Genomic DNA, 23,356 nt, shown 5'->3' with positions numbered 1-23,356 from the left:
TGAGCGTGACCTGGATGAGGAGGGCTTGGCATGTAGGGACCAGTAGGGGTGAGCAGTTAATGGTGAGGTGAGACTGATTTATTAAAAAAATATAGATATTGATCTAGTACCGATATCCAACTGGGACGGACAAAAACTCTCTAACAGTTTAAAGTTAGAAAGTGTGTGTTTATTGTGTGTGGGATAGCTCCCAAATCCACACCGCAGCTTGCAGGTGATTACAGAGCCCTTTTATCCATACAAGTATTGAATATCCAAAATACAAATACATATTCATCATTTTGGTACATCCCATTTCCCACTTCCTATGCTAATCACTTCAAAAGCTGTTTAAGCATGCGTGGTTTGTTCCTTGAAATGGGTCGGTGTCCCTTCCATGGGGAGTGGTCCCAAAATGAGGAAGTAAATGAAGTCTTCCTCATTCTGACCTTTCTACCTTTTCAATGCAAATATGACAAATGAACTCTTGGTAGAACTCCCATTCCTTGTCTTCAGTTGGTTTCAGAACAGAGCAGGCCCACAATTGTCTTACATTCCTAAAAGCAATTTGTCAGTTTGTGTATTCTTCATTATAAACCCAGCTAACTCAACATTGTGCTGACAAGCAATCAGTTATTAGTTAACTACTAACTCTTAACTTCATAAAGGCCTACTCATTTATTTTAATTAACTGTAGTAAGGCTTATCTCTAACTAAAATCTTAGCTCCTCTAAAATCTCTAAATTCCTTAAAATGTACATTTCAAGATGGGAGTGGAAAAGAGAAAAGTGAGGATGAGGAGGCATTTGTCGGAGGGGATCCTCCGTGTGCTGCACGATGAGCACAGGGTGTGTGTGTGCTCCTGCTGGGTGTCGTGTTCCTGACACGAGGCGTGTCCCTGACACGAGGCGTGTTCCTGACACGAGGCGTGTTCCTGACACGAGGAGTGTTCCTGACACGAGGCGTGTCCCTGACACGAGGCGTGTTCCTGACACGAGGCGTGTCCCTGACACGAGGCGTGTTCCTGACACGAGGCGTGTCCCTGACACGAGGCGTGTTCTTGACACGAGGAGTGTTCCTGACACGAGGCGTGTTCCTGACACGAGGCGTGTTCCTGACACGAGGCGTGTCCCTGACACGAGGCGTGTTCTTGACACGAGGAGTGTCCCTGACACGAGGCGTGTCCCTGACACGAGGCGTGTTCCTGACACGAGGCGTGTTCCTGACACGAGGAGTGTCCCTGACACGAGGCATGTTCCCCCCAGGCCCGCTGCCCCCGGCCGCCGTGCGCCTGCTGAGCCCCGGGCACCCCGACAGGCTGAGCGTGGCCTGGGGGGCCGCGCCCGGGGGCACCGAGGGGTACACGCTGACCCTGTACCGGGCACCACCGGGCACTGTGGCAGCCACAGCCTCGCTTGGCAGAGACACCCACAACTTCACCTTCACGGGGCTGGCCCCGGGCAGCAAATACCTGCTGGAGGTGGCGTCCGTGGCTGGCTCCTTCAGGGCACCTGCAGCGAACGTCAGCAACTGGACGTGTGAGTACCTTTGGTGGGGGGACCTGTGCCCTGCTGGGCTGTCACGAGAGCTCGTGGCCAGGAGCGTGGTGGCCCTGCTGACCCCAAGCAGTGGGCAGGGCTCTGCCCACTCTTCATCAGCTCCACCAGGCAGCTGGAGTGCCAGAGCCATGCTCTGGGGCAGAACCAGAGGGGAAGTGGCAGCAGCAGGGTGTTCCCCTGTCCCCTAGCTGGCTGGGTGTTCCCTCCTCACCCCTCCCCAGGTGTCTCACTCCATCGGGACAGGGCTGTCCCTGCTCAGACAAGCACAGAGAAGTTTGCAGAGGCTTTGAGCTGACTCTGGGCTGGTGGGTGGAGCCACACAGTGGAGGCTAAGCGTGCTGTACATCTAAAAGATCTTCTAATATATATTTATTTTATCTAGATTTTAATACCTGTTGTGTTAATAATACAAAAATAAATTAAAATGTTTATAAAAAATAATCTTTAATAAGTTGAGTGTTAATAAGATTAAGCAAAGTTTCACTATATTTAAGTACTCAATCTCCATTTTTTTACTTTAATATTCTATTAAAATTTAATTTATTATTCTTTGTTATTAAATTTTACTCATTCTAAATTTAAGCGTTGTTTAATATAAATTATGCTAAATCTTGTTAAAAGTTATTTATCTAAACTATGTAAATGACATAGTTAATTTTCTTAGAGAAGTAAGCGTGGTGCATCCCTTCTGATGGCAGCACCAAGAGACCCCGAGTGTCCTGGGCCCCTTTGCTGACGTGTCTCCCCTGCTGTCTTGGCAGACCCCGTGGCACCCCGTAACGTGTACGTGACGAACCAGGGCTATCCCAACAGGCTGAGTGTGTCCTGGCGAGCTGAGCCCCAGGGACACGACGGCTACAGGCTCCTCCTCTATCACTCGGGGTCAGGCATTGTGGCTGCCAATGTCTCTGTGGGGAGAGGCACCAGCAAGTTCACCTTTTCTGGCCTGGCTCCAGGACACAAATACCTGCTGGAGGTGGTGTCCGTGGCAGGGCCCTATGCAGCCTCGGCAGGGAACATCAGTGACTGGACAAGTAAGTGTCAGAGCTGGAGATTCTGCATCCTGCAGAGCCCCAGCCTTCCCGTCTGGGTGGGCTCAGCACCTGTGGTGGGAAGGGGCAGAGACTCGGCCAGGACGGCTGCCTGGGAGCTGTAGGGTCAGAGAATGGTTTGGGCTGAAAGGGACCTTTTAAAGGCCATCTAGTCCGACCCCTCTGCTAGTGGCAGGGACATCTTCAGCTAGGTCAGGTTGCTCAGAGCCCTGTCTAAGCTGACCTTGAAGATTCCCAGAGATGGGACGAGATGGGGTGGGAGGTGCCAGTGTAGCAATGGGATCATGGGCTGGGCAAGCCCTGGTGGATGGGAGAGTGGGGCAGGGCAGTCCTGCTGCCTGTGGCTGCTGTTTCAGGAGGCAGCCTCCAGCCCATGGCCCCACTGGTTGAAGTCTGGCTCCTCCAGGCAAGGGTGACTGAACAAGAGCACGGCATCCCGTGGCAGTAGTGCTGCTCTGGTAGATGACACCCACAGCCTGGGGGACCACGAGGCCTCACAGCTTGGGGGGACACCCCACCATTCCTGCTGCATTTTTTCCAGGCACTCAGAGAATTGCTGGCATGGGGTATAAGGGGAGGATGGGCTTTTTTTTTGTTTTATGGAATGTGGAAATGCTGATAAGCACAATAAGCCTTTTCATGTGCTCGTCCCCACAGTCCCTGCACTTTGCTTGGGGAATCCAGCGGTCTCTGCTCCCACGCTCAGCCATCCCCTGGCAGGGTGCAAGGAGTCATGTGCTGAGCCCTTCAGGCAGGTTTCTAATGAAACTTGGTAATTAGCAGGAAGAAGAACCCATCTCCTCACACTCCTCACTCTGTATATCCTTCAGCTGCCATTTAAAGGTCATTTCTGGCAAACAGCAGCTGCAGGAATGTTATCACTGAACATGTGGAGTCTCCTTGTGTCACCCATCTCCTACTTGTGTCTCTGTAGAATAGAAGAGAGCACATGCATACCAGTAATACCAGTAACTCCTCCTGGTGTGGTTTTTGTTGTAGCCCCCTCAGTTCCCCAGAATCTCTCGGCGGTGGCTGAAGGGAACAACACGGTGCTGATCTCCTGGGACAGTGTCTCTGGCCAGCAGGACGACTGCCAGCTGTGGCTGCGGGACCCCCGGAACAGCTCGCTGCCCTGGCGGCACTCCCTGGGCACAGGACAGGTCCAGCACCTCCTGCAGGGGCTGATCCCAGGCAGGAACTACTCGGTGTCCTTGAGCTGTGTGGCTGGGCCCTACTGGAGCAGCACCAAGCCCTTGGCAGTGCCCATGGGTGGGTACACACTGCCACGGGAAGGGAGCGGGGCAGGCTGGAAGAGGGAGCAACACCTGGGTGGCCTCAAGTCTGGATGGACCCTTGAGTGTCAAGAGAGGCATGGGTGGGAGACAGGGAAGGCCAGCGAGGTGACCTCTGGTAGCCTTTGGCTCCCTAAGCTAGCCCCACCACAGATCTCCTGGCTGCCTGTGAGGCAGAGCAGACTTTGCAGATCTGCACTGGTTGATGTCTCCTGTAAGATGTGAGCTCAGGCCCTGCCCATTCCATGTCCTGTGGCTCATGGCACAGCAGGTTCCCAGGCTGCGAGTGTCCAGCTCTGCTCATCTCACTGGCCTGGGGAGCAGATGCTGACAGGGGCAGAGGTTGGGATTTCTCTGACCCAGCGAGTCCAGAGCCTGCCCTCTCCTTTGCAGAGCCAAATCCAGTGAAGGATGTGCAGTGCCTACCAGAGGCAAGGAGCCTTTACTTGAACTGGACGAGCTCTCCTGGAGATGTGGAGGCTTATGAGGTGGTGACAGAGAGGCTTTCTGAAGGACCCCCCACCTCCAGGCTTACCATGAGCATCCCTTCAAGCAAGGCCAGTCTGGAGGGGCTGGAACCAAACTCCTCCTACCAAATCCTTGTGAGCACCGTGGGCATGAACACACTGAGGAGCCAGGCTGTGACTCTGCTCTGCAGCACAGCAGTGGAGCGTGAGTGCCCTTTTTTCCCACAGCCTTGCCACAGGGAAACACGCCAAGAGACCCCAGAAAACGCCTGGTGTTGCTGGTCAGAGCTGGGGGCTCCTGGGGTGCCTGTGAGCCCCACGTGGTTGCCCTGCCCTGCAGTGGGTCGGGGCTCTGGCTGTGCTGCTGGGACAGCACAGGCTGAGCAGAGGGGGTCTGGGAGCAGGGACACACTAAGGTGCTGTGCCTGCTGGTTGCTCTTCCAGCCCTGCCCCCTCCCCTGCGTGCAGACGTGTTCCCAGTGGAGGCCAGTTCCACGGTCATCATTTCAGCCGACCTGTTCAGTGAGGAGAACGGCCAGATCCAGTACTACGGTGTCATTGCTACCACCAACGAGTCACGTAAGTGTCCCTGCATGGCCCAGGCTGTGGTGGCTCCCTGGGGGCAGCAGGACCCCTGGACGTCACTTTGGGACTGTCACTGTCACTGTCACCTTCCCCTCCAGTGCTGAGGCCCACCCAGGAGATCATGTCCAGCACATGGTACGACCACTACTACGGGACAGAGGACTCCTACCTGGCAGTGCTCATTCCCAACCCCTTCCATCAGAGGAGCTCCCCTGACACCTGGAGGGTGCCAGTGGGAACAGAGGAGTGTGGCCAGTCCAGGGCAACCTGCAATGGGAAGCTGAAAGACAACGAACAGTACAGGTGAGAAAGGTCAGCATCCCTCCTGAGGGGGAAAAAGGACTGCACGTGTCCCTGCAAGAATGCCACCAGCTCCCTGGATGTCACCTCAGCCTCAAGGTTTGGTGGACCCCAAGGGTTCTCCACCAAGCAGCATTTGAGGAAGGCAGGGTTGGCATGCAGGGAATATTTGGCAATGTAGAGGGCAGGGAGAGGGAAAGCTGAGGCTGCCAAGGGCTGTGTGTGTTGTCTCAGGAGCTGAGCAGGTGTCCAGCCCAGGATAGGAGCTAAAACAGGTGCTGTAATTTGTAGGACCTTCGTTTGTGACTCAGAACCATGTGCAGACAGTGCAAAAATGAAACTGATTTGGAAACAGTTCCAGTGGTGCCTACTCTGTGGGAGATCCAGAGGTTGGGGTTAGCAATAACCAGGCTGAGGTCTGAGTTCCCCATGAGACACACACATGGATCCCAACAGTCATACGTTCAGAGTCTGATTTGACAGTGAATAGGATCCAGGAACATGGAGGTACATATTTTCTTGTAGGGTACCTTTAAAACTGCTGATGAAAAACCAGGTTTTCCACCGCTAACAAAGAAAGGTATCTTTAGTCAGTCCTGTTAATTTAGCAGCTCACAGTTTCATCAAATGGGGACCAAATCCCATTTCTCTGATCGCCCAGAGTTTGGAAGGTTATCCCATTTCAATATAATGAAATTTGCAGCAAGGATGGCTGATTCTGATAAAGCCATTGAGAGCATTAGGAAAAGAGAATGAAAGTCCATGGGAGAGTGCGTGAACAAGAGAGCTTCCCTTTCCACTGGGAATAAAGGGAGAATGAAATCTGCCTGTATGTTTTGTGGTGAGTGGGTGTTGGGGATGGACCTCCTCTCCTCTCCTCTCCTCTCCTCTCCTCTCCTCTCCTCTCCTCTCCTCTCCTCTCCTCTCCTCTCCTCTCCTCTCCTCTCCTCTCCTCTCCTCTCCTCTCCTCTCCTCTCCTCTCCTCTCCTCTCCTCTCCTCTCCTCTCCTCTCCTCTCCTCTCCTCTCCTCTCCTCTCCTCTCCTCTCCTCTCCTCTCCTCTCCTCTCCTCTCCTCTCCTCTCCTCTCCTCTCCTCTCCTCATTCTCACTACTGTTCCTATGTGCAGACATGGAAAACTTTACCTGATTCTGAGTTGTTTTATATTCACACCTGTGCCTAAAAGAGGCTCTTAAGCTGCTGGTTAGGGCAGCACTGGCGCAGGGGGTGGGAAATGTTTTTCCCCTGTTTTTCCCAGGGGAAAAGAAAAAGAGGGAGTTTCCAGAGAGACATTGCTGGGAAATTCCAGCCAGACTGGGGTCATGAGAGCAGAGAGCAGCTCTGGTGTGCTGTGCTAGCCTGCCTGGCAGGAGAAGGGCTGACAGTGCACTCCCATCCCATGTCCATCCCGTGTCCATCCCAGGTCGCTGGGCTGGCAGGGGATCTTAGAAGGTTCCAGAAGCCTGGAGACCGATCCCCCATCAGATCTGTCTGTTGTGCATTGCTCATGCCTCACCCCCAGGCGTGGCAGGGCAGGAGTTGCTGGTTCCCCCCTCAGCCTCGCTCTGCAGGGATGGAGAGGGAGCAGCAGGGACAGAGAGGGGTCAGCAGGGCACAGATCTCAGCCTAAGGGCTGGCAGCAGCCTCGAGGGGATTCAACAGCAGCACAACCACCCCAGGCACTGATGAGCCAAGCACAGGCTCTGTACCTGCCCCACTTGGACTTCTCACCCCAGCAGGGCCCTCCCACGGGGAGCAGCTTGCTCAGGGACATCAGGCCCTGTCATTAGTCCACCTGCCATGATTCCATCACATGAGTCAGTAACATGTACTGAACTGTCCAGTTATTCAGGACTAGAAGGTACTTTTACAGCACAGCTTTCTTACTTTTACACCACAGCTTTCTTTCAGTTTGGCTGCCCTAGAAACTTAAATGTTCTCAATACAAACAGCATTTGACCTAAATAGCCTAAATACCTGACTTAAATGTCTTAAATATCCAGCCTAAATATCCTCAGTGCATGGAACACTCAGCCTAAATATCCGACCTAAATATCCGCAGTAGACTTTGCTGCTGAATTAATGATTATCATAGTGGTGAAAAGCTGACAGCTCATTCCCACTCAGAATTTCTGTTCTTGTTCCCTGTCTTTCAGTGAGTTATTTATCCACAAGCCCTCATCTTTCATGCCATGGCATCTGCAGGCTCACTTTTCAGAGATCCATGCCCTGACAGCCAGGTGTGGGGACCTACACACAGTAAAACAAATTCTTGGCTGCTAAAATCCAGTGCTACCTTTAAGAACCTAGGCTTGCATTTAGGGCACACGAAGGGGTCCTTCCAAGTCCCCTGCTCAGAAGGAAATTCAGCTCTGCAGGGAGCTGTGGGCACTGGTGTGCCTGCTGCCAGGAGGGGATGAGGAGCAGATGTGCACAGGGAAGAGGATGCACCAGCCACTTGTGAGTGTGGGTGTGCAAGGAAGGGTCTGGGCAGGCTCAGCCCTCCCAGCTGAAATGCCTCTGTGTCAAACAGGGCTCAGCTCTTTCCTGTCAGCCCTGCTAACCAGCTGACATGAACGACGTGGTTTTAATTTTTGGTGTCCTATAAGAGACCAGACACTACCATTCTCTGCAGATAACCCTTTGGAGGAGAGCTGCTTCCCATTTGTGCTTGCTGGACAATTTCTCATGCTTTCCCAAGTGCAAGACACTTGCCCGAGAGGCAGAAAAGGGAGGAAGACCATTTCCACACGACCCCTAAGTCCATAACAGAAACTCAGCTTTTTCCAGGCAGCAGTTCTGTTCCCCTGGGTCCTGCCTGCTGGGTGCTGGGTTCTGGGTGCTGGGCTCAGCTCAGGCTGTCCCTGACACAAGACTCTGTTTTGCCTTTAGGTTCAGCATTGCTGCCTTCACCAAATATGACCCAGTAGCCCCTGCTGTGACATTCACCATGTTCTCAGGTAAGCTGGAAAATAGCATTTTCCCTACCTGGCCATGTAGGTTAATGAACAGCCAGAAAGAGATCATAGGCTATAGTAAATATAATAAATAGAATAAATGCCATCTATCATAGAATTATAAAATGGTTTGGGTTGAAAAGGACCTTAAAGCTCATATAGTTCCACACCCTGCCATGGGCAGGGACACCTTCTGCTAGCCCAGGTTCCTCCAAGCCCTGTCCAGCCTGGCCCTGGACACTTCCAGGGATCCAGGGACAGCCACACTCTCCCTAGGAACCCTATACCAGGGCCTCACCACCCTCATAAAAAAAACTTTTCTACTGATTCTTCTCTCTATACTCTCTCCTTTTAATTCCAGCTGCTGGATCCAGTGCAGACACAGGTCCACTCTCAATGCCAATAATTGCTGGAATCATTGTGGGGTCTCTTCTGACACTTGCAGCTGTTTTTGCTTTGGTTTACTGGAAACAGCTCAAAGCAAAGAGGTGAGCATGAGCCATGTCTTACCTGTTGATACCCAACCTTCAGTGCCAAGCCTGGAGGAGAGCAGGGTCAGAGTGCAAAAAGAGACTTAGACAAATTAACACGTGGGTTGGTGGAACTGTGCCTGGCAAGCTCAGAAGCCAAAGGCAGAGGGGAGAGAGGAGCTGCCCATGTGCAGTTAAGTCACAAAACCCTACAGGTGTGCAAGGCCTGCCAGTGGTACACAGTACCTCATGGCATCCATCTCTGCACTGCAGGCAAAAGTAACAGCTCCTGTGCTTTGATTCTAGAGCCAAGAAGAGCAGCCCACCCCAGGAGATGGTGACCTACAGCTTGAGGTGAGTGCTGGTGTCTGCCCTCTGTATGGCCCCACTGCAGCTCCCACTGTCCTTTGCCTACTTCCTTTTTCATGCTTTGACTCAGGAAAAGTCCAAGCGTCTCCTCTCCTCAGTTATTTTATAAATCAGCCTTTCCCAAGTTCAGTATTTATTGCCCAGCTCCATTCCAAGTCAATGCATTATCTCCACCTCCTCTACAAGCTTCTGCAGCAGGAGAATATTCTTACCAGCTGGAAATCCCTCCCAATATTTCAACTGTTGGACCTGCTTCCCTGGGCAGTGAGGTGGTTCTGAACCATCCCTGTGTGCAGCCAGGTCTCCTGGCAGGGCTGTCCCTGCCAGGCTGGCCAGGCCTCCCAGGAGCTAAGGCCAGTTTTCCTCTGGACTTTGTTTCCTGCAGAAACGTCCACCGGCCAGTTCCCCTGCAGAGCTTCAAGCAGTACTATGAGATGAAGACAGCAAGTGCTAACCACGCTTTCTTCCAGGAGTTTGAGGTGAGCTGAGACCCCTCCTAGAGATGAACCTTGGTTTCTGCACTCGGTGGCTCATGCTGTTGGGTGTCTCCAGGGGTGGTCACCCATCTCTGCAATCCAGCCAGCCTGTGGAGCAGCCTTGGAGGCCAAAGATTGGATGGACCAAGCAGTTCCTTTGCTCAAAAGCTGTTTTGTTCAAGTTCTGGTCAAAGCACACATGGAGCGAGGAGAACTAGCACAGAGCAGAGTGCCCAGCCCTGACTGGAGGGGAAGGGGAGAGGGGTGGTGTCATGGTTTGACACTGGTATAATGCCAGTGTTTTTATGAAAATGTAATGTTTTAATTGAATGTTGTGAAATGTGAGCAAGAATAGAGTAAAAAGTAGGCTCAAGCTTAATAACAAGAAAAAAACTTTATTAAGCTACTACTACTATTATATTACTATAAAAGGAAAAAGAAAAAAAGAAAGAAAAAAAAAAACACGCAAAATTTAAAATTGAAGCTTTTTAAAGTATTCTAGACAATCGATAATCAGTCCATCGAGGGAGAGGAGTCCCTCCCGTGCCACAGACCCCCCAAGAAACACAGTTGCTACATCCTGTGTTTCCATGTCACTCATGGCACTGCCCGGAGAAAAAGTTTGCTATGGTGACCCTCTCCTTTCTATGTACAGTGCTCTTACTACTACTGCATGGATGGATAGACTGCTTTTAGGATTTTTCTTTTCAAGGATGCTCTTTTTTCCAAAAAAATTCTTTTTTCCGTGTCAAACCACGACAGGTAGTGATGAGAACCACCCTGGCAGTGGTAGAAAAGAGCCTGCAGACAGAGGGAAGGTCGAGGAGCACTCTCAGAGCTCCCGGGTCAGGCTGTGAGCTTCACCTCAGGCTGCCTTCCCTGGCTCCCACTGCCAACACCTGCAGCCTCTGGCCTGTTCTGCTGCAGCATCTTCAAATTCATATCAGCAATTTCAAACCCTCCTCAGATCACCCTTTCCTGGCGTCTTGAGTGAGGACAGGGGCAGAAGCAGATGCAGCACAAGATATTTCTGTTTGCTCAGCAGAAAATCCTCCAAGCTTTGTGGTAGATTTCCAAGCCTTTTCCCCCCAGTACTTGTTCTTGGGCTTTTCTTTTAAATATAAACAGTGCTGCTGGAAAAGGCAGTGGGAAAAGCCAGCATGGCTCAGAGTGCACAGGCCATGTGAGGAGGGGAGTGGAGCAGTTCTCTGTATGAGGCTAATCCTCTTTACCCTCCAGACAGAGCCACTGGCCATGGGCAGGGAGCTGAGCTGACCAGGAGCTCTCCAGAGGAATGTTGGTGCTTATCTTTTCCCCTGTCCCACAGGAGCTGAAGGAAGTTGGGAAGGAGCAGTCGAAGGTGGAGGCTGAGCTGCCAGCAAACATCTCCAAGAACAGATATGCCCATGTGTTGCCCTGTAAGTGCTGTCTCCTGCCTTCTCCCCAGCCTCCAGGGTGGGAGCTCACAGGGCAGTGTTCAAGGGCAGGCTCACCTTGCGTCCCTGCCAGGGTCAGTGCCTGGCTCCTTTCCTGCGAGCAGGAGGACTCTTGAAATGGGCCTCAGTTTCCAGTTTCCTACTGGAGACTCAAGGCTTAATGGCTGAGCCACCGTTCTGCCCAGTCCTCCAGCTGTGCTGGGTGGGCCCAGCTCAGGATGGTCCCAGCAAGAGACCAAAGGGGGTCCATGAGCTTCACTGGGGGCCTCACGACCCCAGCTCTGTCTGCCAGTGCCCTGCTAGCCCAGCTGGCAGGCAGAGCTCACCTCTGCAGGGAGAAGGTGCCTGGCAGAGCACGGAGCCTCCCTGCAGGAGCTGCTGAGGCTTCTCCCACTGGGTCACCCAGGCCCCATGTCCTGGTGAAGGGCTCCCTGGGGCTCACCTGTGTGTGCTCTCTTTCAGATGATCACTCTCGGGTCAAGCTGAGCCAGCTGGGGGAGGATCCACACTCAGACTACATCAATGCCAACTTCATGCCTGTGAGTGCCCACCTGCCCTCCCCACTGAGATATGGCCACAGGGCTCCATCACAGAAGCTCTGCCTGGCTTGAGGCACAGTGTCCCCTTCTGGGAGGGCTGGTGGCCCTGGAATGTGCTGGTGAAGGCACAGCTGGCACAGGCCAGCGGGAAGCTGGGGGGAGGTGGAGAGGTGTGGCTGTCCTGTAGCAGCCACTGGTGGATCTGTGAGATGGGAAATGCTGCCAGTGTGGGAAATCTCTCTGCTTTCTTCTCGTGGACTGTCTGTCCTCTTCCATCACCTCCCAGCTTACTGCCCTGTCTCTCTGCCTGCTCTTTTCCCTTCTGGTCTGTGCAGCTGCACTTGAACAACCCTGGAGCTGTGCCTTCATCCCCCCTGTGTGAGGTGTTCCCAGGTAACAGGCAGGGCATGCTGCATGCATGGGCCGTTGTGTGGATCTGGGACGTGTGTGTGTCCAAGGGCAAAGAAACCCTGAGACCTTGCATGCTCACCCTGCCCTCAGCAGGGAAGGGGAAGCACAGGGATGACCCAGATCTGTCTTTCTCTGGTTAGACTGAATGAGGAACTGCTTGGAGGGAAATGTGTGGGTCATTTTATTCCAGATAAGTAGAAAGTGTAGCTGGGCAGCTCATGCTTCCTGTGAAATCAGCTGCTGCTGAGATCAGCTGCCTAGGACCTGTGCCCACATGGGCTAAGGGCAACAGGAATTTCTCCTTCTACCACAAAAACAGACCAGGCACTGACTGGTCCCAGGGCAGGACCCACCTGCCTTGGCAACCTGCTAACTCATCTTGTTCTTGTCTGCCTCTTGCTCAGGGCTACACATCCCAGCAGGAGTTCATTGCCACCCAGGGGCCCCTAAAGAAAACCATAGAGGACTTCTGGAGGCTGGTGTGGGAGCAGAACGTCTGCAATATCATCATGCTGACAGTGTGCATGGAGAACGGGCGGGTAGGTCGGTGCCAGCCCAGCCCTGGCGGTGTGAGCTGAGCCCAGGGCTGGGTTGTGTCCTCCACAAAACCCCTGCTCTGACACAGCTCCAGGATGAGCAGAGCCCACACAGATTCTCTGACAGTCTGGGGGAAGAGAGGCTGATCTGTGCAGCTCAGCCACAGCTTGGGGTGGGAGTTTAGCTAGGGCCATGCCCATCACCCTCAGATATTTCTGCAGAATCTGAAATTGCCATGTCCTCTGGGTGAGCCACCTCACGTGGACTGTTCCTCCAGTCTCCAGGAATGATGGGACCCACTCAGATCCTTTTTTTCTGGAGGAGGTTTGGATCCAAATGAAGGGGCTGTGAGGGAGAACTGTGCAAAGCTCCCAGTGGGAAGGGGAAGCACCCCTGCCTGCTCCTCAAGATCTGTCCTGGCTCCCCTACAGCTGCTGCTCTGAAGATGCTCCCTGGGTATTGTAAATGCAGGCAAACCCAATGGGAAGAAATGATGATGTTTGACTCAATTTAGAAGGCTGAATAATTTCTTTATTATAACTAGGCTAAAATATATTAATATACTATATAAAAGAAGGATACTAAAACTACATACTACTTTCTCTGACTCTAACACAACTAGTGCCCCTCTCTGAGAGTCCAGCCCCAGATGTGTTGTATTGGCCATCAGGCTCAAACATTCCTCACCAGAATCCAATCAAGCACTCACTCCAGATAAACAATTGCCCAAACACATTCCACGTAGGAAAAACAAGGAGCAGAAATAGAAATTGTTTTCTCTTTCATTTCTCTCTGTGCACTTCTATGAAAAATCCTGGGAGGGAGAGAAATGTGCTTGCCACACCTGGGAGCCAGATCACCTCATCCCTCACTGGGACCCTGTCCTGCTCTAGGTGCTCTGTGATCATTACTGGCCATCAGAATCTGCCCCGGTGTCCTATGGGCAGGTGAGGGTCCACCTGCTGATGCAGAGCAGCTCTGAGGAGTGGACAGTGCGGGAGTTCAAGCTGTGGCACGTGAGTGCAGCCCCAGGGGCTGTGGGGACGTGTCGGGGCTTTGGGGTGGGCACTGGTGGGGATGAAGTGAAGTTTCTCCTCAGCGATGGTGGCACCTTTCCCTGCCATTTCTGGGGCTCAGAGAAGAGCCCAGCCCTGAGAAGCAGTGAGAGTGACACGGGGGTGTCCAGCACGTGTCACGCTGCTCTCCACCCTTGCTCTCTGGTCTCCATGGACAGACTGCAGTGTCCAGGCCATGTTCCCTGGCACTCAAAGGCAGACGTCCTCCCTCCCACCTCCACAGCACGGCAGGGGCTGTGGGGGAGCACGGAGGAGCAGAAGCCACCAGGCAGTGCAGACCTGATGTTGGCTGTTCCCTGCAGCTGAGGTGTCCTCAAATGCCCAGGTGATGTTTCCCCCCCTCTCAGCCCCTAAATTATCAGGCTAGCCCCGAGATCTGAGGCTGTGAGGGGAGGAATATCAGGAGATGGCAAAGATTTCCAAAAGAGGCTCTTACCCCGATGTAGTTGTCCAGCTCTCTTTATTCTGTGATGTCCAAGGGAAAGTGTGGGGCAAAAGAGGACGAACAGGAAATGTCAGGGGTTTATCCAGGCTTTGGGCAGGGAGGGCTCCTTGGCTCTCCACCAACCCTGTCAGGGCAGGAAGGAGGGTCCAGGGTTATGTGATCAGAGTCACGGGGTCCCAGGGAAGGGGGAAAAGGCATGTCCTGAGCACACCGTAACACCCAGGTGCTGTCAGGGCTGTGAGCCCGCCCCGGGGGCTGCACACCCATCAGCAATCCCTGTGCAGGAGGGTCTGCGGGCAGAGCGCTTCGTGTCCCACCTGCACTACACAGCATGGCCCGACCACGGCATCCCCGAGTCCACCTCTTCCATCATGGCCTTCCGGGAGCTGGTCCAGGAGCACATCCAGAGCACCAAGGATGCAGGGCCGACCCTCGTGCACTGCAGGTGAGGCTCTGCCCCACGGGATGGTGGGGGGATGAGGGTCCTCCTGGTGCACAAAGTGTGAGTGAGGGAAGGCAGTGCCCAGGAGACACAGCTGCTCTCTGGAGTCTCCTGCTGGGTGTTGAGGAGCACGGGAGCGCTGGCAGCCTGCCCCAGCCCCAGGCTGTGGGGCAGGGGGAGATGCTCAGCACCAAGCCAGGGCAGCCTGGGTGCTCCCCAGCCCCATCCCTGCTGGGGCCGTGCCCAGGGAGCAGCCTTTGGGAGCGGGTGCAGCAGCAGGAGGGAGCCTGTGGTGTCAGGCCTTGTTTAACCCTTGCTGTTCTGTGCCTCAGTGCTGGCGTGGGCCGCACGGGCACCTTCATTGCCCTGGACCGGCTGCTGCAGCAGATGAAGCAGGAGAAGGTGGTGGACATTTTCGGTGTTGTTTACTCCTTGAGGATGAACCGGTACCTGATGATTCAAACGCTGGTGAGACCTCTGCTGCCTCTTTCCCCTGGCCCCTCGCTTGTTCCATTGAAGTTCACAGGGCTGGCAGCTGGATGAGCTGGCCAGCCAGCCCCAGCACCCCCAGGCTGGTCCTCAGCCTGTCACTGTGTCATCCTGCTGCTGAAAGCAGCAGCTCAGCTGGAGTGGAAATTGCTGGGGGGGGTCTTCAGCTGCTCCATGCCCTGCTAGACCCACAACAGCAACATCCAGAGTCTCAGAGACCTCCCAGGAGGCTCAGAAACACCCCAGAGCACTGAGGAACAGGATCAGGCCCTTTGCAGACATTTCTTGACCCACACCATGTTGTTGGTCTGTGGTGCTCCCCAGTCTGTCTCCTGTCTCCAGTCTTGGGGCTGGGACAAGGTGTCAGGATTACCCTTCAGGAGAGGGACCATCCCCACCCCCCCCGTGCTGTCTCTGCAGTGTGATGGTCTGTCTGCCTTTGCCTTCCAGTCCCAGTACATTTTCCTGCACAGCTGCATTCTGGACAAGATCTTGGAGGAACCTCTCCTGGATTTATCAGGGACAGAGAGGTAAGGCCTTGCTTTGCCACTCTGCCCACCCTGATCCACAGCCCCTCCCAGCAAGCCCTGGCTGCAGGACAGGAGGACAGGAAGCCCAGCCAGCCTTCCCAGCTGCTGCTGTGAGTGGGGTGTTCCTGCAGCAGGGGTGCCCAGCACAGGACAAAGTGCATCTCCCGGGTACACCAACACCAGAGATGTGCAGAGCTGTCCTGGAGAAGGCATCTCCCTCAGCCTCAGCTTCCCAGCCCACAGACATGCCCTAGAGATAATGTAAAACTGGAGAGGCTCATGGCAGCAGGGTGACCTTGGAATGTGCTCCAATGGAGGCCAAGAGGATGGAGCAGGGTCCAGCTGGGCATGGCTTTGACCACCTATCTCATTGTCTTGGGGCTGCATCTGGAGGTCATGCACTCGTCTCTGTGGTCAGATTGTCTCCTCCCTCATGCAGGAGAGGACGTCTTTGTCCTTGCTGCCTCTTGGGAATGAGTCCTGGGCTGTGTCACCCCTGAGACCTGCCCCTGTGTGGGGGAGAGCAGGTTGTCACGGGCCGGAGCTGGGCTGGGGGCCTGGGAGGCCCCGGGCACGTGAGGAGTGGAGTTGTGCCCACAGCCCTGCCCACCTGCTGCAGACACAGCCTGGGTGCTGCTCAGTGAGCTCACCCCGGTGCCCTGCCTCTCTCCCCAGGTCCTGCCCCATCCCACTGAAGAGCTTTGCCCAGCACTATGCCCAGAAGGCAGCCAGGTCCCACACGGGCTTCCTGAGGGAGTACGAGGTGAGAGCTGTCTCGGGCAGGTGCAGGGAGTGCTGCCATGGCTGTGTGTGCTGAGGGCACCTGGGGAGTGACCGAAGCTGCTCGGGCTGGGGGACACTCTGTGAGTGCCTCCTGAGTGGGTCCCATGCCCCGGTGCTGGCAGTGTCCCCTCTCCACGGCATTGCATGCCCAGGCACACAGCTCCCCCATGCATTCTGCACTGGTCAGGGTCTGGCCAGCACCCCTCCCTCCCAGGTGCCTGCCTGGACAGCAGCAGCCCCTCCTGCCAGCATGGCACAGCCCTGGCACCCACTGCAGAGCTGCTCCTGTGGCTCACGCTGCTGCCATCCCCCTCTGCCAAGTCCAGGTGTCCTCAGGAGGCCCCGGTTCTGACCCTTCCCTCACTGCCTCCTCCACTCTCTCTCACCCTGGCAGGCCCTCCTGGAGGTGGTCAAGGAAGAAGCCAGCTCTGCATCCCCATCTTCAGGCAGCCAGCAGACACGGCCCTCCTCCAGCATCCTGCCGTGTGAGTTCTGGGACACCCGGCATCCTCCTCCTTCTTTTCCTTCTCCTCCCCCGTGGAGCCAGGCTGCACCAGGACCAGTAGTCCAGAGCACAAGAAAGTGTTTTGAGGCTCTGGTGACTCCCCCAGAAGGTTATCAAGGTGTTTGGGGTGGAGGACGTGGTGCTTGGGACGGGGATAGGTGGGTTTGCTCAGCCTGGAGAAGGAAAAGGGGAGATCTTATTGCTGTTTCCAGCTGCCTGTGGGAGGGCACAGGGAAGACATGGAGTCTTCTCAGAGGAGACAAGGGGGTGCTTTGGGAGGGTAATCCTACTTGTAGAAGGAATAGTGAATTTCCATGGAGATGGTCAAACCCCAGAACAGAGACCCAGAGGACTTGCAGGCTCTCCATCCCTGGAGAGGGGCAGATCTCCACTGGCTCAGACCCCGAGTGACCTGCCCTGCAGGAGCTTGGCACAGAGACCTGCCTTTGGGAGCCAGCATCCACAGGCTGGAGATGAGCACTGCAGAAGGAGTGCCCTTGCCAAGAAATGGTGAAGGAAAGATTGGATTTGTGTGGCAGTCAGTCTGCAAAACCTGTTTGGGCTCAAGAGTGCCTTGAATCCCTCCAGCTGACACTCCTTTGCAGATGATCGCTCCAGAGTGAAGTTCTCCCTGCTGGAGCAGGGCCCCCTCTCAGGACTGCTGCAGGTGTGGCGTGTCCCGGTGAGTCTCACACCCACCCTGGCGTGGTCCCTGCCCTGGCTGTGCTCCTGCACTGCTCCCCTGCTCCCTGTCACTGTGGTCCTGTGTGGAGAAGAGGGGACTGCAGGGACTGAGGACATCCCTTCCCTGCCCAGTTTGGGCTGCCCTCACCTGCCTCCTCTCCTCTCCTCTCCTCTCCTCTCCTCTCCTCTCCTCTCCTCTCCCTCTCCTCTCCCTCTCCTCTCCCTCTCCTCTCCCTCTCCTCTCCCTCTCCTCTCCCTCTCCTCTCCCTCTCCTCTCCCTCTCCTCTCCCTCTCCTCTCCCCCATTCCTGCAGCCACCTGGGCCAACAGAACCCCCTCTCCAGCAGGAGAGTGACCTTCTCATTCCCCACCCAGGGCTGTGGCTCCAGCAGGGACTACCTGGCTGTCCAGGGCCCTGACAAGCTGACCATGGAGGACTTCTGGACCCTGGTGTGGGAACAGGATGTTCACACAATCCTAACGCTTCTGCCATGGCAGGAGAAGGGGGAGGTAAGGCTCTGTGCCCACCTGTGCCATGGCAGAGTGGGAATCTGTTCAGTGGAGTTGGAACGAGCAGAGCTCTCAGCTCTTCTCTGCCTCCTAAGTCCTGCGGAGCCAGCTTAGCTGAAGCTGGACCTTTCTGTGTCCAGGTGCTCCCACAGCTTTTTGTGGGATTCAGGCTCTGTCACCCATGCCTGGACTCAGCTGCCCTTCAAGCTGCATCTGTGAGAGACCCAGGGCAGCTCTGCCCAGCCAGGGTGCGGGCACTGGCTGAGCAATTCCAGCTCTGAGCTCTGAGCAGGGCTGCCAGGCAGCTCTGGGCTCCCAGATGAGCTGGCTGAACCTGCTGGTGTTGCTGGAACTCCCTCAGGTTTTAGGTGGGGGATGAAGTGACACGGAGAGATGCTGGAGTGCTCTTGGTGCAGCCCCACCACAGACCCCAGAGATGGTGACTGATGACACACAGTGACCATCAACAGAAAGCCAAATTCCTTGTTGCACACAGGTGCCAGGTGAGGTGTGCTGGCCCCTGGAAGGAGACTCTCTCTGCACGAAGACACTGACCATCCAGTGTGACACAGAGAAGCTGGTCTCAGGATGGAGATGTACCCAACTCAAACTCAAACACGTGCGTGTCCTTGGGGCTGTCCTGCTTCCACCTCCTGGGTGGGGGTGGGTCTGTAGGGGCTGAAGGCTCTGTGGGACTTCTCCAGGCTGCAAGAGCAGAGTGCCAGCAGTCCACAAATGCAGGAGTGAGTCTGGATTGCAACATCCAGAACTAAGTGGACACAGGAGTGTCCTGGTTTGAAGAGCAAAGCCAGTGAGAGGCTCTAAGTTAGAAATACAATTTATTAGGAAAAAAAAAAAGGGAACAAAGAACCAAATATATACAATAGCACTGACAGAGTTAGCGATACAACCTGACACTCTGGCTAGGGTGGTGGTAGCAGATATGGTTCTGTCCAAGCAGTGCTCCTGCAGACTGATGTAGTTTCCCTCTGGAGGTCCAGTGCAGAGAAGGTCTCAGCTGTTCCTCTTGGAAGAGGGGATCTACTTGCTGTCTGCACAACCCCGCTGATATCCTTGATGGTGTCGTTTGACTCCTCCCTCTGGGCGGAGCATCTCACAACAGAATGCTGTGATCTTCTCAGCCATGTGGCTGAAAGAACAGGTCCCCTGGAGGGACTTATCCCTGAGCCACGAGATAAGGAAAGAAAGGGATTGCAGCTCGAGGTGGTGATGGAATACACCCCAATATTATAACCTAGGACAAGGAGATACATGGAGAAGCCCTGCGGGCTGCTAGGTCTGTCTGACCCTTTTGAAGTCCCACACAGCTCTCAGTTCCCTCTCCAGGGGCAAGTCAGGGTGCTGTGGGGAAGGAGAGCAGGTTGCCAGAGTGGGTGGTGGGCAGTGATGCCTGGACAGCTTTACGGAAGCAGGCAGAAAGCTCAGGGAAGTCTCAGAGAGGATGAGGGAATTTGGGCTCCCGTGCATCCAATCTCACCCGTCCCTCCCCAGTATCCACGTCAGCTCTTTGTGTCCCACAGGAGAAGAAGGCAAAGGAGAGGCAGGTGCAGAGGTTCCTGTACACGCTGTGGAGCACCAAGAAGCAGCCTGATGTGCAGGGCCTGGTGGAGCTGCTGGGGGCTGCCAGGCGGGGCACGCCCCAGCGCAGGAGAGCAGCTCCAGTCCTGCTGCACTGCAGGTACCCGGCTCAGCCCTGCACACAGTGCCTTGGCAGGCCCAAATCCCTCCTGCTTTGGAAAGCCAGGTGTCTGCTAAGGCAGGCAGGAGCCTTCCTTGAAATGGAAAATGTAAACCCCCTTCCTACGAATTATTATCATTTTGAAATCAAGGGGCTCTCAGGCAAAGATATGGGAGTAGGAATAACAGTTCTTTACTAGGAAAATTAAAAATACAAATGCAATAACACAAAAAAGAAAACAAACCACTGCCAGGGTCAGAATCTGATCTGACAGCCTGTGGGTCAGGGAGGTGGCAGCAGTCCCATCCCATGGGGGCTCAGCCCTCCTGCAGTGCCAGCTGTGCTTCTGCTGGAGCAGGATCCTGCACAAGGGGGAGTTTTCCTCTGGAGCTCCAGGGCTGGGGGAGATGGGCCATGCCCTGGGTCCATGGGAGCCAGTGGAAGTTCTGAGCCTGGGAGGTCACAGTGCTCTGCCAGGGCTGGGAGAAGACAGGGCAAACAGGGCTGGGCTGGGGGAGCTTGGGTGGAGCAGGCATTCCCAGGCTGAGGTGCCCAGGCCATCCCTGGGTAGCTGCAGGGATACTGGGAGCAGCCCTGGTACACTCACTGGCACACAGAGAGAGCCCACAGTGCCCACATGGCTCCTTGGACTGGTGCCCTCCTCCAAAGGGGTTCAGCTCAGCCTGGCCTGGCATCACTGACCCCCCCTTGTCCCCTGCAGTGGTGACATGAGCCAGATGGGGACCCTGATCTCCCTGGATTGCCTGTTGCACCAGATGAAAGCTGAGAGAGCTGTGGACATCTACGGCGTGACCCTCCAGCTGGCCAGAAGCTGCTGCCTCATGACCCCAACTCTGGTAGGTGGAAGGAGAAGGGGTGGAGAAGGTGGCCAGGGTGCAGCAGAGTCTTCATGCTGACCTGCCTGGAGCTGGCAGCACCCTGCCCACTCCTGGGTGCTCTCTGCTGCCTCTCCAGCCTCAGCAGGGATTTACTTCATGCTCCTGGCACTGACATTTCCCAGGCAAGAGTTTTCCATCTCCTCAGTTCTCAGTTAAGATCAGTTAAATGGCATGTGGGCTCACAGTAAATCAAAGCTCTCTCCCCACTGCACTCGAGGAAGAGTGGAGCACTGGTGTCACCCTGCACAACCTGCCTGCTCCCCCTTGGCAGCTGGGCATGGCTGTCAGCCTGGGCACCCAGAACCTGCTGGCTGTCCCCTTGGCCAGCACCTTTTCTGCTCCATCCCTGACCCAGAGCCTGGCATCGCAGCTGGGGCTGCCCCAGGGGGACAGCAGGACACAGTGCCACATGAGCAGGTGCCCTGTGGGCTGTGGCACTGTCTGATGGGGCTGCTCTGTGCCAGCCCAGCCTTGGTGTGCCAGCCCTGGTGGGTGCTTGTGGCACCAGAGCCTCTGGACATGCTCCAGCTGCTGCAGCTGCTGAGTGAGCTGCTGCACAGCCCTGGAAACACTCCCCACAGGGCACAGCAGAACTGGGGAAGATCTCTCCAAGGCTTCCCAGCTGCAGAGCCTCCTTCCAGAAGCTAATTACATTCTTAATTAATGTGAACCATGTGTGTGGTGGGAGCCAGAGCAGGGCAAGGCGCTCGCTGCCCCGCTGCAGAGCTGCTTTGTGCTCCCGCAGCCCGGCCCTGCAGGGACACAATTCCCCCAAAAAGGCACAGCGAGGGCCCATCAAACGCTGCTGTCCTGCTGAAGGGGGGCAGCAGAGGAGCTGCTTCCCCTCAGAGCAGCAGGGCTACCCTCCTCCACCCTCTGGGGGCTTACCAGCACCCCTTTGTGTCTGGCAGGGTCATCGGCTGCTGGCATGCCAGAGGGATGGTGTTTTTGGGGGGCAGCACGGGGGAAGGTGAACCTTTGGTGGATATTCAGGGGTGACTGTGGGATGTTAAGCACCACCGTGGTGCATGTCCCGGGGGATGAGCTCTTGCATGTGGCCAGTGGGGCTGCAGTCAGCCCTGGGCTGTCAGTGCCCGTTTCACAGCCAGACCTGGCTCACTGCAAACACGCTGTGACCTGGAGCCTCAGCCATTGTGTGATCCTGGCATTCCCCTCCACCAGGGGAGGAGGCTCCTCGTGACTTGTGGCTCAGCCAGAGCATTAACAGCCCTGGGAATGCTGCTGGGGCCCCTCTGCAAGCCCTAATCCCCCCGGCCATGCCGCGTGATTCCAACCCACCCCATCTGCTGCCTGGCCTTGCCCTCCAGCTCTGTGCCCTGAGTACAACCCCATTTCCCTTCCTCACATCTTGCCTACTCAGCCCTGACTTTGCAGCCTGCTGGCATTTTGGGGCAGCCTGGCATTTGGGTAGAACCTCCTATCAAACACACAGGGGACTCAGGACCCCAGAGCCCACATTTGGACATGATGGATCAGTTTGGTGATGCTAAAAAGAGACACTGCAGCTGGGCTAAACCCACACAGATTTTTCTGTACCTCTGTGAGCCTGTAAGCATCTGCCCTGATCTGCTGCCAGCACCTGACTGGTACACTGGGACTACACCAAAGTCCAGAGGTCATCCCTCATGGCCCCAGGTCACTGCCAGACCCCAAGCCTCCAGCTCCATGCCCTGCAGCATCACTGGAGGTGCTCTGGTTTTGGATGAAAACACCACAGCACATCCAAAAAGCCACTGGGGCCCTTGGAGGGGAAGCCAAATGAAATTGTTCCTCTGCAGCTTGGGTGGTATGTTCCTCTCAGCCCCATCACAGGGGGATGAGGAAGGGGCAACAAACAGGGTATAACAGGCTTGATTCTTCCTTTCTGGGTGGCTGTGGTGACACAGTACCATCATGGACTACTGGGGAGAGCAAATCCTGCTCTGCTGTCAGACACTGTTCCTTAATTGGGATTTTTTAAAGCAAACTGAAAGGTTAATGTGTGACCTGGAGGTCTCTGTCAGAAACCTGACTCTGACCCCCCTTTCTCTCTTGCAGGACCAGTACATGCTCCTGTACACCTGCATCCAGGACATCATTGCTCAGAGCCAGCCCTAACAGCACCTGGCCCTTCCTGGCACTTCTGCCTCCCCCTGCAGGGTCCTGTGCAGAGCTGGGGGCTGGTGAGGGCACCAAGGGACTCCTGAGGGACAGAGGGAGCCCTGCAGGAGCGGTGACCTCCCTGGGCACTGTCCCCACTGTGGTGTCAGCTGTGACTCGGGGTGTCCTGGACACAGGGACAGCATCCTGCCACGCAGCCCTGCAGCCTCTCAGTGCACACCTGGTGAGGGGCTGGGCAGGATCTCTCTTCTGGAGATCTCCTGGGGTTTCTGGTGCCTGGAGGGTTCTCTACCCCCTCAGTACCCGCTGTGGGGCTCTGCAGTGCCCCTGAGCCCAGCAGGAGCATGGAGCACTGCTCTGCAGTGCCCGTGGGCTGTGCTGTGTGGGGTCTCAGATGTGCTGTGGGCAGAGCACTGTGGGAGCTGCCTTGTCTCAGCTGGAATGGTCTTAGGTACAAACAATAAAGAGCCCTAGGAAGAGGTGTGCTTGTAAGGGGGGCTTGGCTGATGTGGAGGCTACAGCACAGCACATGGCTGTTTCCCAGCCATGGGGCACAGCAGTGCCCCTTGGGCACTCCAGATGCTGCAGTCCGTGGCACAGCAGCTTCTGGCCACTCTCAGCTGCTCCTTCCCCTGAGGCAACACTTGTGCAGTGAATGTCCAGCCCACCAGACACATGTTCAGACGAAGCCTGGGCTCAGAGTTGTGAAGCTGCTGGGTTCACCCAGCACCAAGGAACAGGGCAAAGC

General features: G+C 55.3%; 1 protein-coding gene across 1 annotated transcript in view; it reads left to right on the top strand.

Moving 5' to 3' along the window:
* LOC110469184 (receptor-type tyrosine-protein phosphatase V-like) overlaps positions 1–23,100 on the top strand; it is a 37,649-nt gene extending 14,549 nt beyond the window's left edge. Inside the window, exons 15-39 of the mRNA XM_077789047.1 lie at positions 1,245–1,517; positions 2,300–2,572; positions 3,590–3,859; positions 4,276–4,554; positions 4,794–4,928; positions 5,033–5,237; positions 8,124–8,191; positions 8,550–8,676; positions 8,965–9,012; positions 9,413–9,506; positions 10,831–10,921; positions 11,402–11,478; positions 12,294–12,428; positions 13,320–13,442; positions 14,232–14,392; positions 14,722–14,857; positions 15,329–15,408; positions 16,084–16,171; positions 16,586–16,676; positions 17,302–17,378; positions 17,755–17,889; positions 18,386–18,508; positions 19,431–19,588; positions 20,310–20,445; positions 22,546–23,100. Of these exons, the coding sequence (XP_077645173.1) occupies positions 1,245–1,517; positions 2,300–2,572; positions 3,590–3,859; positions 4,276–4,554; positions 4,794–4,928; positions 5,033–5,237; positions 8,124–8,191; positions 8,550–8,676; positions 8,965–9,012; positions 9,413–9,506; positions 10,831–10,921; positions 11,402–11,478; positions 12,294–12,428; positions 13,320–13,442; positions 14,232–14,392; positions 14,722–14,857; positions 15,329–15,408; positions 16,084–16,171; positions 16,586–16,676; positions 17,302–17,378; positions 17,755–17,889; positions 18,386–18,508; positions 19,431–19,588; positions 20,310–20,445; positions 22,546–22,605 (3,443 nt within the window). The 3' untranslated portion in view covers positions 22,606–23,100. The remainder of the gene's footprint in view (positions 1–1,244; positions 1,518–2,299; positions 2,573–3,589; positions 3,860–4,275; positions 4,555–4,793; positions 4,929–5,032; positions 5,238–8,123; positions 8,192–8,549; positions 8,677–8,964; positions 9,013–9,412; positions 9,507–10,830; positions 10,922–11,401; positions 11,479–12,293; positions 12,429–13,319; positions 13,443–14,231; positions 14,393–14,721; positions 14,858–15,328; positions 15,409–16,083; positions 16,172–16,585; positions 16,677–17,301; positions 17,379–17,754; positions 17,890–18,385; positions 18,509–19,430; positions 19,589–20,309; positions 20,446–22,545) is intronic.
* The last annotated feature ends 256 nt before the right edge of the window (positions 23,101–23,356 follow it).

Source organism: Lonchura striata, chromosome 30 (assembly GCF_046129695.1).
Source record: "Lonchura striata isolate bLonStr1 chromosome 30, bLonStr1.mat, whole genome shotgun sequence".
NCBI lineage: Eukaryota > Metazoa > Chordata > Aves > Passeriformes > Estrildidae > Lonchura > Lonchura striata.
The sequence above is the reverse complement of the archived record's forward strand: the minus strand, read 5'-3'. Positions and strand labels throughout refer to the sequence as shown.